At 47.0% G+C, this 12,721-nt stretch overlaps 2 protein-coding genes across 5 annotated transcripts in view; one reads left to right on the plus strand and one right to left on the minus strand.

The window, feature by feature from the left end:
• Window positions 1–9,011, minus strand: LOC129172256 (cytochrome P450 2K4-like). Of its 2 annotated transcripts, XM_054761810.1 has the most exons (14): window positions 8,772–9,011; window positions 8,546–8,708; window positions 8,322–8,471; window positions 8,085–8,245; window positions 7,824–8,023; window positions 5,419–5,584; window positions 2,293–2,455; window positions 2,083–2,232; window positions 1,849–2,009; window positions 1,156–1,338; window positions 938–1,076; window positions 641–825; window positions 427–568; window positions 1–349 (listed from the first exon to the last, which is right to left on the minus strand). In XM_054761810.1, exons 1-14 carry the CDS (start codon window positions 8,973–8,975, stop codon window positions 156–158), a joined length of 2,361 nt encoding a protein of 786 aa, XP_054617785.1. In that variant the 5' UTR covers window positions 8,976–9,011; the 3' UTR covers window positions 1–155. The 2 variants fall into 2 exon arrangements, with proteins under 2 accessions (XP_054617785.1, XP_054617784.1); XM_054761809.1 differs by lacking the exons at window positions 1–349; window positions 427–568; window positions 641–825; ... (4 more) ...; window positions 2,293–2,455; window positions 5,419–5,584 and adding exons at window positions 5,863–6,316; window positions 7,188–7,329; window positions 7,394–7,578; window positions 7,646–7,787 and having other exon boundaries at window positions 7,844–8,023.
• The window catches only part of vash2 (vasohibin 2), a 20,066-nt gene continuing 14,424 nt past the window's right edge, over window positions 7,080–12,721 (plus strand). The window contains exons 1-3 of one of the 3 annotated variants that reach the window (XM_054761814.1): window positions 7,080–7,342; window positions 9,928–10,068; window positions 11,042–11,482. In XM_054761814.1, coding sequence (XP_054617789.1) covers window positions 11,162–11,482 — 321 coding nt within the window. In that variant the 5' untranslated portion in view covers window positions 7,080–7,342; window positions 9,928–10,068; window positions 11,042–11,161. The other 2 variants (XM_054761812.1, XM_054761813.1) reach the window with 2 other exon arrangements.

Raw genomic sequence — 12,721 nt, forward strand, 5'->3', positions numbered from 1 at the left:
TGCAAGCAAATCTTTATTCAGCACAATTTACATTTGTTGCTATATGACTCCATAGCACAATTATTTGTGTCAGTAATATTAGCGGTCTTACACATTTATACTTTCAAGAGTAAAACCCTGTGAGATGATTGCAAACAACAGAAAGTGCTCGCAATCTAACCTCGCATGCACGAGACAGCACACAGTTTGTGGGGCATGGGGCTGAGGGTGCCGCCCACTCGCGGGGTCAGGTCCAGTTGGTCCTCTGAGACCCCCGGGGGAGGGGTGAAGCGGAAGTGCTGTATGAGTGTGGTGAAGAAGATGAAGAGCTCCATTTTGGCCAGACTTTCTCCCAGACAGACCCTGCGACCTGGAGGAGGTGGAAAAACACTTGAGGGGGAGGGGCACTTGAAGGGTGGGCACCCCCTCCACGAAGAAGTCACCCACCTGCAGAGAAAGGCATGAAGGCATCTCGCTTGAAGAAGTTCCCATCTTTGTCCAGGAAGTGGGCGGGATGGAAGGAGTGCGGCTTCTCCCACTCGTCCTCGTCGTAGAGGACGGACGTGAGGAGAGGATGCACCGTCGTCCCCTGGAGACCAAAACCACTCGCATCACATCCATTTGCATCCAACTAGAATGTCTGATTTCTCCTCGGGCAGACCTTCTTGATGAAGTGACCCTGGAAGGTGACATCCCGACTTGTCCTGTGAGGAAGCGCCATGGGGACGATGTTGCCCACCCTCAGGGTCTCGTGGATGACAGCGTCCGTGAAGGGCAGGTTCTTCCTGTCCTCCACCTGGACCTGTCGATCCCCGATCACGCTGTTCAACTCCTGACGGACCTGTTCTGAAAGTTTACATGCAGCTTTGTTTTCACCTTGCTTTATGATGTCCATCTGCTAGACCTGCTGCACCACTGCTCCTCGACTAAGCTATTTCATGGACAAGTGTCTCGTTACCTTGTATCTTTGGGTACTTGGCCATGAGAAGAAGTCCCCATCTGAGCGTGGTTGAGGTGGTTTCTGTGCCAGCAGCAAACAGGTTGGACACTATCATCATCAGGTTTGAATTGTGGAAGTGACCCAAGTCCCCGGACTCCTGGAAATCAATGCCCATCTGTGTTGGTTTTTGTTTAGTTCTAAAGTACCAGGTAAGATGTCATGTTGTGTTGTGAGACCTCCTGATGCTGCTGGCGAATAAGGAAGGCGTCCACTAGACCTCTGCTGGTGTGTGGGTTGAGCGTCTCCTTCAGGCCCTGGACCAGCTCCATGGCCATCTTGCGGTTGGCGGCTCCCAAACTGCGGAGCTCCTCTCTCACTGAGAAGAACCACTTGCCTAACCACGGGAATATGTTGTACAACTGTGGAAGAACGAGGATTTGTTCGGATAAGCTTCTCACAGAAGTCATTCTCTGGCTGTCTGTGAGGTATGTGGCGTGCCTCAGGGTTCTGTCCGAGAACCACTCCTATTTATTCCCCATATGAGAAATGGAGCAGCCAGACGACCAACAAGACTTATAATCCTGTCATCTTGATGGGTTGCCAAGAATTTAACTAGAAGTACAGCGGGTGTCCACGTGTCCCTTAAGGTTCAATTTACGCATGGTTGGACACCAAGGTAACTCTTGACCTTTACATGCGTGTTCCCAAACGATCAACGGTACAAAAGCAGAACCTTTGAGCGTACCACCCAAGAGGCAAGATGTTGATCCTGTCCTCCTCAAAGCGTGTTCCAGGCAACCACACGAGACAAACTAGACTTTCTTCCCTAATGTTTGTGTTTGCTTGTTGGGTCAGTGTGGTTGTTGTTTAACTGCTTGTTGTCTCACCAGGAGATGTTTAACCTCAAAAGGTTGTGTAAAAAGGAGGACCTGCATGGTTGGAGCTCCCACTAGCTGGAGGCCCTTGCTGGTGCGCTGCACCATGGCAACAAAGACAGGGTCGTCGTAGCGGAACCTGCTGCCAAACACCAGAGAGCAGATGATGTTGGACACAGCGTAGTTGATGATCTGGTTGTTGTCGAACGCTTCCCCTGCAACATCCACACCAGAAAACATCAGGAGTGGTGGCCAGGCGGATCACAGAGAGGATGAAAATTTGCGTACCTTTGTGGTTGGTGAAGACCTCCATGAGGTGTTGGCTTTCCTCAATGATCTTGTCCTCACACGCCTTCTTGCCCATTCCAAAGTCTCTCAGGTTGGTCAAAGCGAAGCGTCTCATCTCCTTCCATGAGTCACCGTTGCTCCATACGACACCTCAAGAGAACACACAGAGTGTTTAGGACCTGTCGTGTGTGTGTGTGTGTGTGTTCTTACCGTACTCCAGCTTGGACTCCTTGGCGGTGGTCAGAGGTTCTCTCTCTCCAAAGTCTTCGGCGTACGTGACCAGTGCCTCCTTCACTGTCTTGTAGCCAGCCAGGACCACCACCTTCTTGGGCCCCATGTGGAAGGTGAAGACTGGTCCGTACTTCTTGGACATCTTGGACCAGGTGAGGCAGGGATTTCAAAAGAAGTTACAATACAAATGAACCTCTAAAGTCAAACAATTTGACCAAACTATGCGTGACATCACATGAGAGCTGAGGCCAGCGAGCCTGTCTGAGATTATTTATTGTTTTAACACGGCTTCACTTCTTTTTACACTTGTAAAAATGTGACAATTTGCATGATTTCTATTGGGGGAAAATGATTTTAAAGTGTGAACAAATAAGAGATTAACCAGAGGAAAGGACTGTTTGACCTCATCAATTCACCGTAGAAGCCACACATTCTAAAGAACGCTCAGAGCAGCCAGGACTTTCCAGGGAGGATCAAAGGTTACTGGAGTTGGTCACAACATCTTCCAAAACATCTGAATGCTTGCTATCAAATACATCTGCCATTGAGAAAGCCTGCTCACATAAAAGGGGAAGAAGAGGATCATAGCACCAGTCAGGAGGGAGTGCATCTTCAAAGACTGGAGGAGGCTGATCGAGGTCCCAGTGATTGGTGTCATTGTGATGAGTGATGGTGAGGAGTACACCTCCTTTTTGTCCCTGCCCAGCCCTGGCTGTTCTCAGCACGCCATTCTGACTGCAGAGTTGCTGAATCATTGCACCCAGGCAGTAGCAGCTGCCTGTCCAGACTCTTCAGGACCAAGTGTGTGAACTTTGGGCTTGCCGGGGCTCTGAAGCACTGCAGCACGCCGTGCTTGGGCAGCCAAGCAGTTTGACGGCGCTGCACGAGGAACGTGCGGTGCTAAGCGGTGGTGTGGACAAGGAGCAGCTGCACTCTCAAGTTGAGGATCTGGAGAAGAAGCTTCTGGCTCAAACACAGAAAGTGGAGAGATCTCGCTCAGAACTAGGGGCGAAGGACCTGGACTAACAGTTGGACCTTCCAGAGGTGGAGAACAGGCGTCTGAAGTGCGAGATGACCTCCTGCTGGAGCAGTGAAGCAGCATGCAGCTACAGCCAGGATATCGGGGCTCTGTGGAGGGAACTGTCTCTCCAGGAGAGCAGGGCCCGGCAGAGAGGACGACACCTTGCTGAGCTGGAGATACAACTGCTTGACAAACTGACAAAGTGGACACGTTGCAGCAGCAACTGGACTGGTCTACAATAGCACAATTGGAGCCATCGGGTCATTGGAAGTCTGACCAAAACGTTGTGGACCAGTTGCAGAATGCAGAGGCCGTGCAAGATGTCGCTCAGGTGGAGGAGGAGCCTGAGTTCATGGCTGCACTGCAGCTGAGCTAGTAATAGTGTAGCTATAGGAGCAGTTGTGTGCGCAGCGCCACCTGCTGCGAGAACGTCAGAACGCGCCCAGAAGAAGCTGGTTGCAAAGCTTGTGCACTTGAAGGAGAAGAACCGTGTGATCGAGGAGGCTTTCGTCAGGGCTGAGAGCAAGATGAAGGCTATGCACGAGAACCTGGCAGGAGTGTGCATCAGCTGGTGGGTCTTCTCATTGAGGCAGCATGAGGATGTTGCTGGCCTCCATATAGACTGCAGATTACTGTGGATTTTTTTTTTCTCCAGGAATTTTTCTTTTAGGTATTGGAACAAACTTTTTTGAATTGATTTATTCAAAATATTTATTCGGTCATTGTGAAGTAAAAGACTTCTAAATTAACTTAAACAGGATTTTTTTGTGTTGAAACATTTGTGTACGTCTCCTACTGTTTATCTTTTTGTAATTATTGTGGGTATGAATAAGTCAGGGCTGGTGTGTAGGATACAGGTTATAAGTTTGTGTGTTTAAGTTGCCTGAGCGCAGAGGGGGGCCGCACGGTGGCCTAGTGGTTAGCATGTTGGCCACACAGTCAGGAGATCGAGAAGATCTGGCTTCAAATCTCTGTCTGAGTGGAGTTTGCATGTTCTCCCCGTGTGTGCGTGAGTTTTTCTCCGGGTAGTCCGATTTCCTCCCACATTCCAAACATATCCATGTTAGGTTAATTGACGACTCTAAAGTGTCCATATGTATGAATGTGAGTGTGAATGGTTGTTTGTCGATATGTGCCCCACGATTGACTGGCGGGGCTGTCTCGCTCGAAGTCAGCTGGGATAGGCTCCGGCATACCCTAGTGAGGATAAGCGGTAGAGAAGACGGATGGATGAGTGGAGAGGGGCGTGGTCGCGTGGGTACAGGTGGGTGTGCGTGCTTACATACACGGAAGCCAGAAATGGCATGCACTTGCTTGTGCCAGGAGGAAGGAGAAGAGAGGAAAGGCTGGGAAGCCGTCATTTTGACTGTTTTGATATACTTTTACATTCGCATTGTCACATTTCCTTACACTGCTGCAGCCATCAATTTCACATGCAAAGTATCTGTTTGCTGTCCTGGTTTGGTCTGATCATTATCCAATATTATTATAATAAACCTGCACCACCTGTTGAGCATCTCTATACAAGACAGAGTACCCATTCCGACCCTTTCATCGGCAAAAGGTAAAAGGCAATCAGGAAAAATTATTTTAAAATGTGAACAAATAGGAGATTAACCAGAAGAAAGGACTGTTTGACCTCAAAGGGTTCAGTTCACCAAAGCCACACATTCTTTAAACCATCATGCAGTAATCCCGCATTTCAAAATAAAAGTTATGACCACTTAGCTCAGAAGTGGACTTTGCTTTTGCATCTCAGATGTTTTATTAGAGGTTGTGTAAGGACACAATTGGAATGACGGCAAAAGGGCGGAACAAAACCAAGAGTCCAAAAGTGCCGAGTGGTATTATCGTGGTCGAATGGCATCTAGAGTCCAAAATAAACAAAACCCAGAATGCGTTAACTGCGTTAATATTATAATATATATATAATATATATATAATATAATATATATAATAATATATATAATAATATATATATATATAATAATGCGTTAATAACTTTCAACTTCTACTTCAAGGTTAGTAAACGCGCGGCAATCATCAGTGTGCGCCGTGTCACAGCCGCGTTCGCACTCGCTCACCTCCGTGAGGGTCCAATGTGGTCTACGGAGGTCCAGCTGGAGCAGATTCCCCAGCAAGGGGAGCGGCCTGGGCCCTGGAGGCTCCCTGCGGGACTCCTGCGAGCTGGAAGCCGAAGAGGAGACGACATAGATCAGCAGCAGCACCAGCAGACCGCCGAGCGCCGAGCTGAAACTCAGCGGGACAAAAACGTCCGCAAGCTCCATGTCTCCCAACCACAATGTCTCTTTCCTCCTACCCCGGAACACTGTCCCTGCAGACAACAACTCCAACCCACAGGGCGGGGCCGCCTGTCTGCTATGAGGACACCCACTTGAAACAGGACCAAAACTATGACGTCACTTTAAACATACATTCAAATTAGAGTTCACGATTTTTAATTATGACATTATAATGGTGACTCTTCTATAACAATCATAATAAATGTCTTTAAATATCCAATAAGAATCATAATAGTAACAAAATATTCCATAACAATAAGGAGAACGTCTCAGCATCCTGTTGGAACATTTTACACACTTCAGGGGGGTCAAAGGTTGATATGAAGGTGATTCATTATCAAACGGTAAAAATGTAAAAATGTAAATATAAAAATGTTTACACGTCAATATTCACTTTGTAGCTCAATTTTCTTCAGAGGTTCAAATGTATTCTAATATACTGACATCTACATGAAAAACTACATAAAACACTACATGAAGAAGTACATGAAGAACTACATGCAAAGAGCTCGCAGCTCGTGGTCAGTCGGGCTGAGTGTGAAGCCCACCCGTGGGGTCAGGTCCAGTTGGTCCTCAGAAACCCCCGGGGGAGGGATGAAACGGAAGTGCTGCAGGAGCGTGACAAAGAAGATGAAGAGCTCCATGCAGGCCAGACTCTCTCCCAGGCAGATCCTTCGACCTGGACCACAGGAGAACCAAGAAGTTGACACTTGCACAGGGAACTTGCTTGTGTTTCTGCCAACTCTCCCTGTCCTTTCTGTGCTATGTGATGACTACTGTGCTATAAATTCTGCCTAGTAACATGTGAGCAGGTAAAACAATCTAAATAAGTGCATTTCGGTCATTAGGCGTTCTGTTATGTCCATAAAAAGTAGATGAGACACTAGCGGACTATTATTTGCCTTTGTTGTCTTCCACGTATAGCACTGTGAAAGAATGTGTTTCTATTGCTGTGAAGGTTTTGTTATGAAAATGTAGTAAACGCTCACACATTTTCACGTGTGAGAATGTGATGTGACCATGAACGAGAGCAGCTGCATTTTGCAGCATCAGGTAATCTATATATGTTATCACCCACTTTATAAATATATTATTGTTGTACTCTTGTGCATAGAAGGGAACAAGCAGGCCCTGTGAGGGGAATCAAAGGGATCAGTCTTGTGTAACTCGGAGATATGGAGGAGGTTGAGGTGCTCAAGGTCTTTTGCTCCTTTTCGCAGGATGTGATGTTAAAAAATTAATTAAACCACACATGTATGATATCACTACACTGACGCACACACTTAGATAGAGACACAGAGTTCAGCTGTAGTAGGCCCCTTCCTTGAGAAGCTGAACTCTCCTGTAACTAGGGAACGCCCAATTGCAAATAAAGAGAGGTTTTTCGGAGGAGCGTAACCAGAGCGGTATGGGATACAACTCTGGTGCGTCCCTCCGTTTCTCCTCGCGAGTAAGACAATCTTGCCGTGGTTGAGTCTGTTTCTTTGAGTAGTTATACAGTCCAGTACTTGTCTTGGTTATCTGCAAGGATTTCCCTGACAAGCACCCACCTGCAGAGAAAGGCATGAAGGCGTCTCGCTTGACAAAGTTCCCGTCCTTGTCCAGGAAGTGGGCAGGATGGAAGGAGTGCGGCTTTTCCCACTCGTCCTCATCGTGCAGGACAGACATGAGGAGGACATAGACGGTGGTCCCCTGTAGACAGACGGTAAGGTGAATGTTTATGTCTTCATCTTGTTTTCACTGTTCTCTATCAAACCTTCTTGATGAAGTGACCCTTGAAGGTGACGTCCTGGCTGGTCCTGTGAGGCAACGCCATGGGGACGATGTTGGCCACTCTCTGGGTCTCATGGATGACAGCGTCCGTGAAGGGCAGGTTCCTCCTGTCTTCCACCTGGACCTGCCGATCCCCAATCACCCTGCTCAGCTCCTCACGGACCTGCTCTGAGGTGGGACACATACCTTCACGAGCTGGTGTGGACACGTGCGAGACGTGAGGGCAGCTTCTTACCTTGGATGTTTGGATACTTTGCCATGAGGAGAAGAGCCCACCTCAGCGTGGTGGCTGTGGTCTCAGTGCCAGCAGCAAAGAGGTTCTGGACTGTCCACATCAAGTTTTCATCATGGAAGTGACTCTTGGTGATGCCAGACTCCTGCAAGACAACCAATCAGCATCCAAAGTTGGACACGTCTTTAAGTGTGGACACACCTCCAGCTGTTGCTTGCGGACAAAGAAAGCGTCCACCAAGCCTCTGCACATCAGTGGGTTGAGGCTTTCTTTCAAACGGCGGAATACTTCCAGATTCTTCCTACTGCAGTTGTCAGTTAGGCGAAAGAATTCCTTGTTCTGTGGCAGCATCTTGCCGAGCCACGGGAACATGTTGAAGACCTGAGGAGGACACTTTGACGGTGAAGACAAGGATGAACACGAGTAGAAGGGGAGGAGCTACCTGAGCTGAGGGCGAACCGGCCAGCTGGATTTTCCGGTTCATTTCGTCCACCATGGCTGTGAACTCTGGATCGTCATACTCAAACCTGCTTCCGTAAACGATGGAGGAGATGATGTTGGAGACGGCGTAGTTGATGGGCTGAGTGGTATCAAAGGATTCTCCTGAAACCATAGATTGTTACAGAAGTGTTCAAATCTCAACTTGTACAGTATTTAAGTTCTACAAGGACGGCCTTACCATTGATCTTCCTGATGACCTCCATGAGGTGTTGGCTTTCCTCAATGATCTTGTCTTCACACGCCTTCTTACCCATTCCAAAGTCTCTCAGGTTGGTGAGGGCGAAGTGTCTCATGTCCTTCCACGAGTCTCCATTGCTCCATAAGACCCCTGAGGAAACCAACGTGCAGAGACAGCTCCATAAAAAGGACCACTTGATGTTTTGTTGTTAAAAAGCGACTCACCGTGGCCTTTGTTATACTCCGTCACGATTCGTAAGGTGTCTCTGTCTCCAAACTCGTTCGCATGGTTGACCAGTGCCTCCTTCACCGTCTGGTAGCCGGCCAGAACCACCACCTTCTTGGACCCCAGGTAGACGGTAAACACCGGGCCATACTTCTTGGAGAGCTACGAGAGAAGATCAATGTGAAGATCATGTATGCATGAGAATATAGTCAGTGCTGTGGTCACCTCCACCAGCGTGTTGTAGGGTCTCTTCAGGTCCAGCTGCAGAAGGTTTCCCAGCAAAGGAAGTGGTCGTGGTCCCGGAGGTTCATAGCCACCCTCACTGGAGTTAAAAGTGGACGAAGCAAAGTAGACCAGGAGCAGGATCACTGCAGCCCCTAGCAGGGGGACACCGGTGTCCGCCTGGAGAAATATTTCCAGCAGTCCCATCTTCTGGTTCGAAGTGTGTTCCTGTGCGTGCTTGTCCTCACAGCAAACACAAAAATGCTCCTATGTGAAACTTGATACAGGCAAGGGGCGGGGACTTTCTTGTCAGTCTCGTTGTCTACCCTTTCTCCAAATTTAGGTTCAAAGTCTCACATTTGTGTTGTATGTTTGACGCTTCTCAGTCGCTTGATGCATTTTTTCGTTTGTTCCAACACACTTTGGCGTGCCAAAGAGACAATGACTTTGGCTGACATCAGATGAACGTCATGAGATTTCTTCTCAGTTGTCATTTTCACTGCCTGCCATTAGAAGTCACCAGTGCCTTCAACAACCTGTTCATGACCTACAACTTTTACCTTTTAATTTAGTTATTAAAAAAAATACAATTCATCTAAAAAAGTAAGTGTGTAAGTTTCCTCTGATAAAAAAACACACATTTCTTTACACTGCACCTCAAAGTTTGTCTGAATGTATCTAAAAAGTCGAGAAATTATGAATTAGAATAATTTAATATAGTAAGATATATTAACACACACATATATACTACATATTATTCTAATGTATATAATAATTTCTATCTGGACACGTGTGAGTAATAATTGACACTAAATCAGACAAATGAGGCATGCAAATGATATGTGATGCATGTTTTTTTTTCTCTGTAGGTATACTTTAGGTCCAGCAGGGGGAGCTGTAATATAACGTCAGTCTTAATTCATTGGTCACATGATTAAAACATATTAGCAATGACATTTAATACAGGAAGCAGCTTTCCTATTGTGTTGAGTCTATCACCACAATAGGTGTATGCAATGTTCTTCTGTTTTTTATTGTTTAAATTATATTTAAATAATAATCATTCCTATAAATGCATGCAACATTAAGTCGTATTCAATAAGTTGAAAATGTGCTAAAATGATTCAGTCAACAGTTGACAACAACCTATTCATTGCAGATGTCACTTGTTAACGCCTGCCACCATGAGAATCAACCAATCGGAGAGGAGCGCTTTGCAGAAAGGCCCCTACGCCACGCCCCACATTGTTGGCTCGACCAATGCAAAGCCGCCGAGAGGCACCTATAGAGCACTGCAACAGTGAGTAGCGAGCCGCATCGTCTCCACCTCGGCGGTTAATCATGGAAGGAGCCGGCGAGGAGGGCAGTTTAATCAACATGAAGTCGGCCTTGCTAACAAGATAGCCGCCGGGAAGGCTGGTGAAGGCGAAGGCACAGAAGAGGTCATATCTCCTGGTTACTGTGAGTGATACTACATCGTAAAGACGAGCTAGCTGTTTAAAGCTATGCAGGACTTCCGGACAGGATTTTCAAAGTTAAACACAACACGAAGGGAGATTTTTTTTCGTGTACTGCAGATGGTGATTGAATGTTCATTCGGATTAAATCATTATCAAGTACTTACAACTTTGGTGTACCGAAACGATTTACCGCATCATATTTTTTTTACATAATTGTGAAACACAATGCGTTTACTTTGAAGCCACCTGTATTTTAATTCCGGCAGTAGCACTGATGTCAACAGCTGCTTTGACAGACTGGAGGTGAAGTTACCACAACAAGAAGACTTAAAAACAGTAGCAGCGAGGACACGCCACATGGATGCAAACTACTTTATAGTCCTCTCTTATTTTGCAAGCGCACGCTTTTATTTGTTTTAACGAGCGCCAACCTCGCTAATGTGTCGTCGGTGGACGATGCAGTAAGTTTGGAAAAAACGTTGCCGGGCTAGGATGTTTCCTCTTGACATAAAGTATATGGAAATGCTGCGAGATTAAAAAAAGAAGGAGAAACGTCGTTAGACTTTGTATCAGAGTGAGTGGACAGACGTCAGTGTGTGATGACTTGACGTCATAGTCATGGTTGTTAGTGAGACAAGATATTAGTGAGCTGGAGTGGATTACACACTTTTTACACAGTTCAACGATTAGCCAGTTTCCTTGTATTTGAAGGTCCTCCACAGGAAGAAGAAGCATGCTGTCATGTAGAAGTGTTGTGTAGTTTGAGAAAACATGCTGTGGTGTTGTTGATCTTTCTCCTTTTGTTCTTGTCAGGTTTCTGCCATGACCTTCACCATGCACCCATCATCACTCAACACCAGGGAGATGCTCTTGTAGTCTTTTAAACCACCCGCCCCCCCCTTCTGGCTCAGTGTCCTCCTCCTCCTGGGACCGATGACTGGACCCAACTCCCCGAACCGGACCGGCACTGCCCCGGCCAAGCTGAGCAGGCAGGGTCGCTCCAAGAGCACCAGCGCTCACTGCCTGCTCCGCGGCAGCGCCCAGGAGGAGTCGAGCACCTCCAGCCCCAACAACGGCTCTCGCTCACCCGCCGAAGAAGAGGAGAAGGACGGAGGGGTCCTCTTCTATGTCAACCGCGGCGGGTTCCCCATTGAGGGCACCACCTGGGAGAGGATGTGGACCCACGTAGCCGGCGTGCACCCGGAGGGTCGCGAGATGGTGGACAGGATACGCAACGCTGCATATCTGCCCAAAGTAAGTACCACATCCAAGAATGTTTGACAAGATGGATGCTGTGTAGTGACAGCTCGGGTTTCTCTGCCCTGGAGTCCGCGGGTATGATATCAAACATCACAGAGCGCTGCCGCTGGGCTCACGTGTGCCACACCAAACTAAATGGTAGACATAAATTGATCTTCATTATTTATGATGGTGCTGGTGAGAAAAGTATGAGGACAAATGCTGGCTGTTGCTGCGGAATGTCTCATTCTGGTCATGTGGCAGCAAAACATCCCTGTTGAGGAACACAAACACGACTAGATTTAGCCCAGACCCACACCAGCGCTCGTGTTTTAAAAAGGCATCTTTTAACGTTCACACATAAATGCTGGTTTTGCAAAACTCTCCAAGGCCAGGGTTATGTCTGTCACAATAATCGATAAATCGATTAATCGAACGATAAAACAAAATGGTCATTTTGCTGACCTCGATAAATCAACATGTGCATGCGTGTTTGTGTTCCTCTCTTTACCGCACAGGCTGGAGACAAGAGGGTTCACTCTGCACATTGGTGAAATTAGTTTCATGTTGGACGTTGGATATTTGTCTCCGTAGCAACAGCAGTAGTTCCCTCTCACCGTGCCTGGACTGTTGTCTCATGGTGCGGGGAGCTTGCACGGGAAGAGTGTGTGGAAATATTTCCCGAACGGACCGCTCATTCACAGCAGCATGTCCTCACAAACATTAATCATCCCTCTCCTGATCTGAACATGTTGAGGGGGCAACCGGAAACATCGGCTAAGTTGCCAAAAAAACATTGATACTCTGACTAGCCACATGCTCACGTACAGCAATAGCCAGTATAAGCTAGCTGTGTGTGTATGTGTGTGTGTGCGCATGTGGTACCACTCAGGCTGTATGAGTTGTGCTTGATAATGTAACCTAGCGTTATAGGTTTTCCGCTGACTTTGTGCTACGTTGTGTGTAAAATAAGGACAACGGCTTCAAGAGCCACTCGATAGCTATCTTATTTAGCCATAGTCAAAAGACATTTTCAACACGCACATCACACTTCCGGCCTTCAAAATAAGAGCGGTGCACATCTGTCTAACATTGGTAATATATTAAAGTGTGTCATAAAAATAGCTTACATTCATAAAGCTATTACAATTGCATCTGCAATTTTATTTAAAAGCTCTTGACATTCTGATTACAATGTTCATGTTAAATGCTCTTGACAAATTCAAGTTTATTGCTTTTGACGTGATGCACTTG

Source organism: Dunckerocampus dactyliophorus, chromosome 19 (assembly GCF_027744805.1).
Source record: "Dunckerocampus dactyliophorus isolate RoL2022-P2 chromosome 19, RoL_Ddac_1.1, whole genome shotgun sequence".
Taxonomy (NCBI): Eukaryota; Metazoa; Chordata; class Actinopteri; order Syngnathiformes; family Syngnathidae; genus Dunckerocampus; species Dunckerocampus dactyliophorus.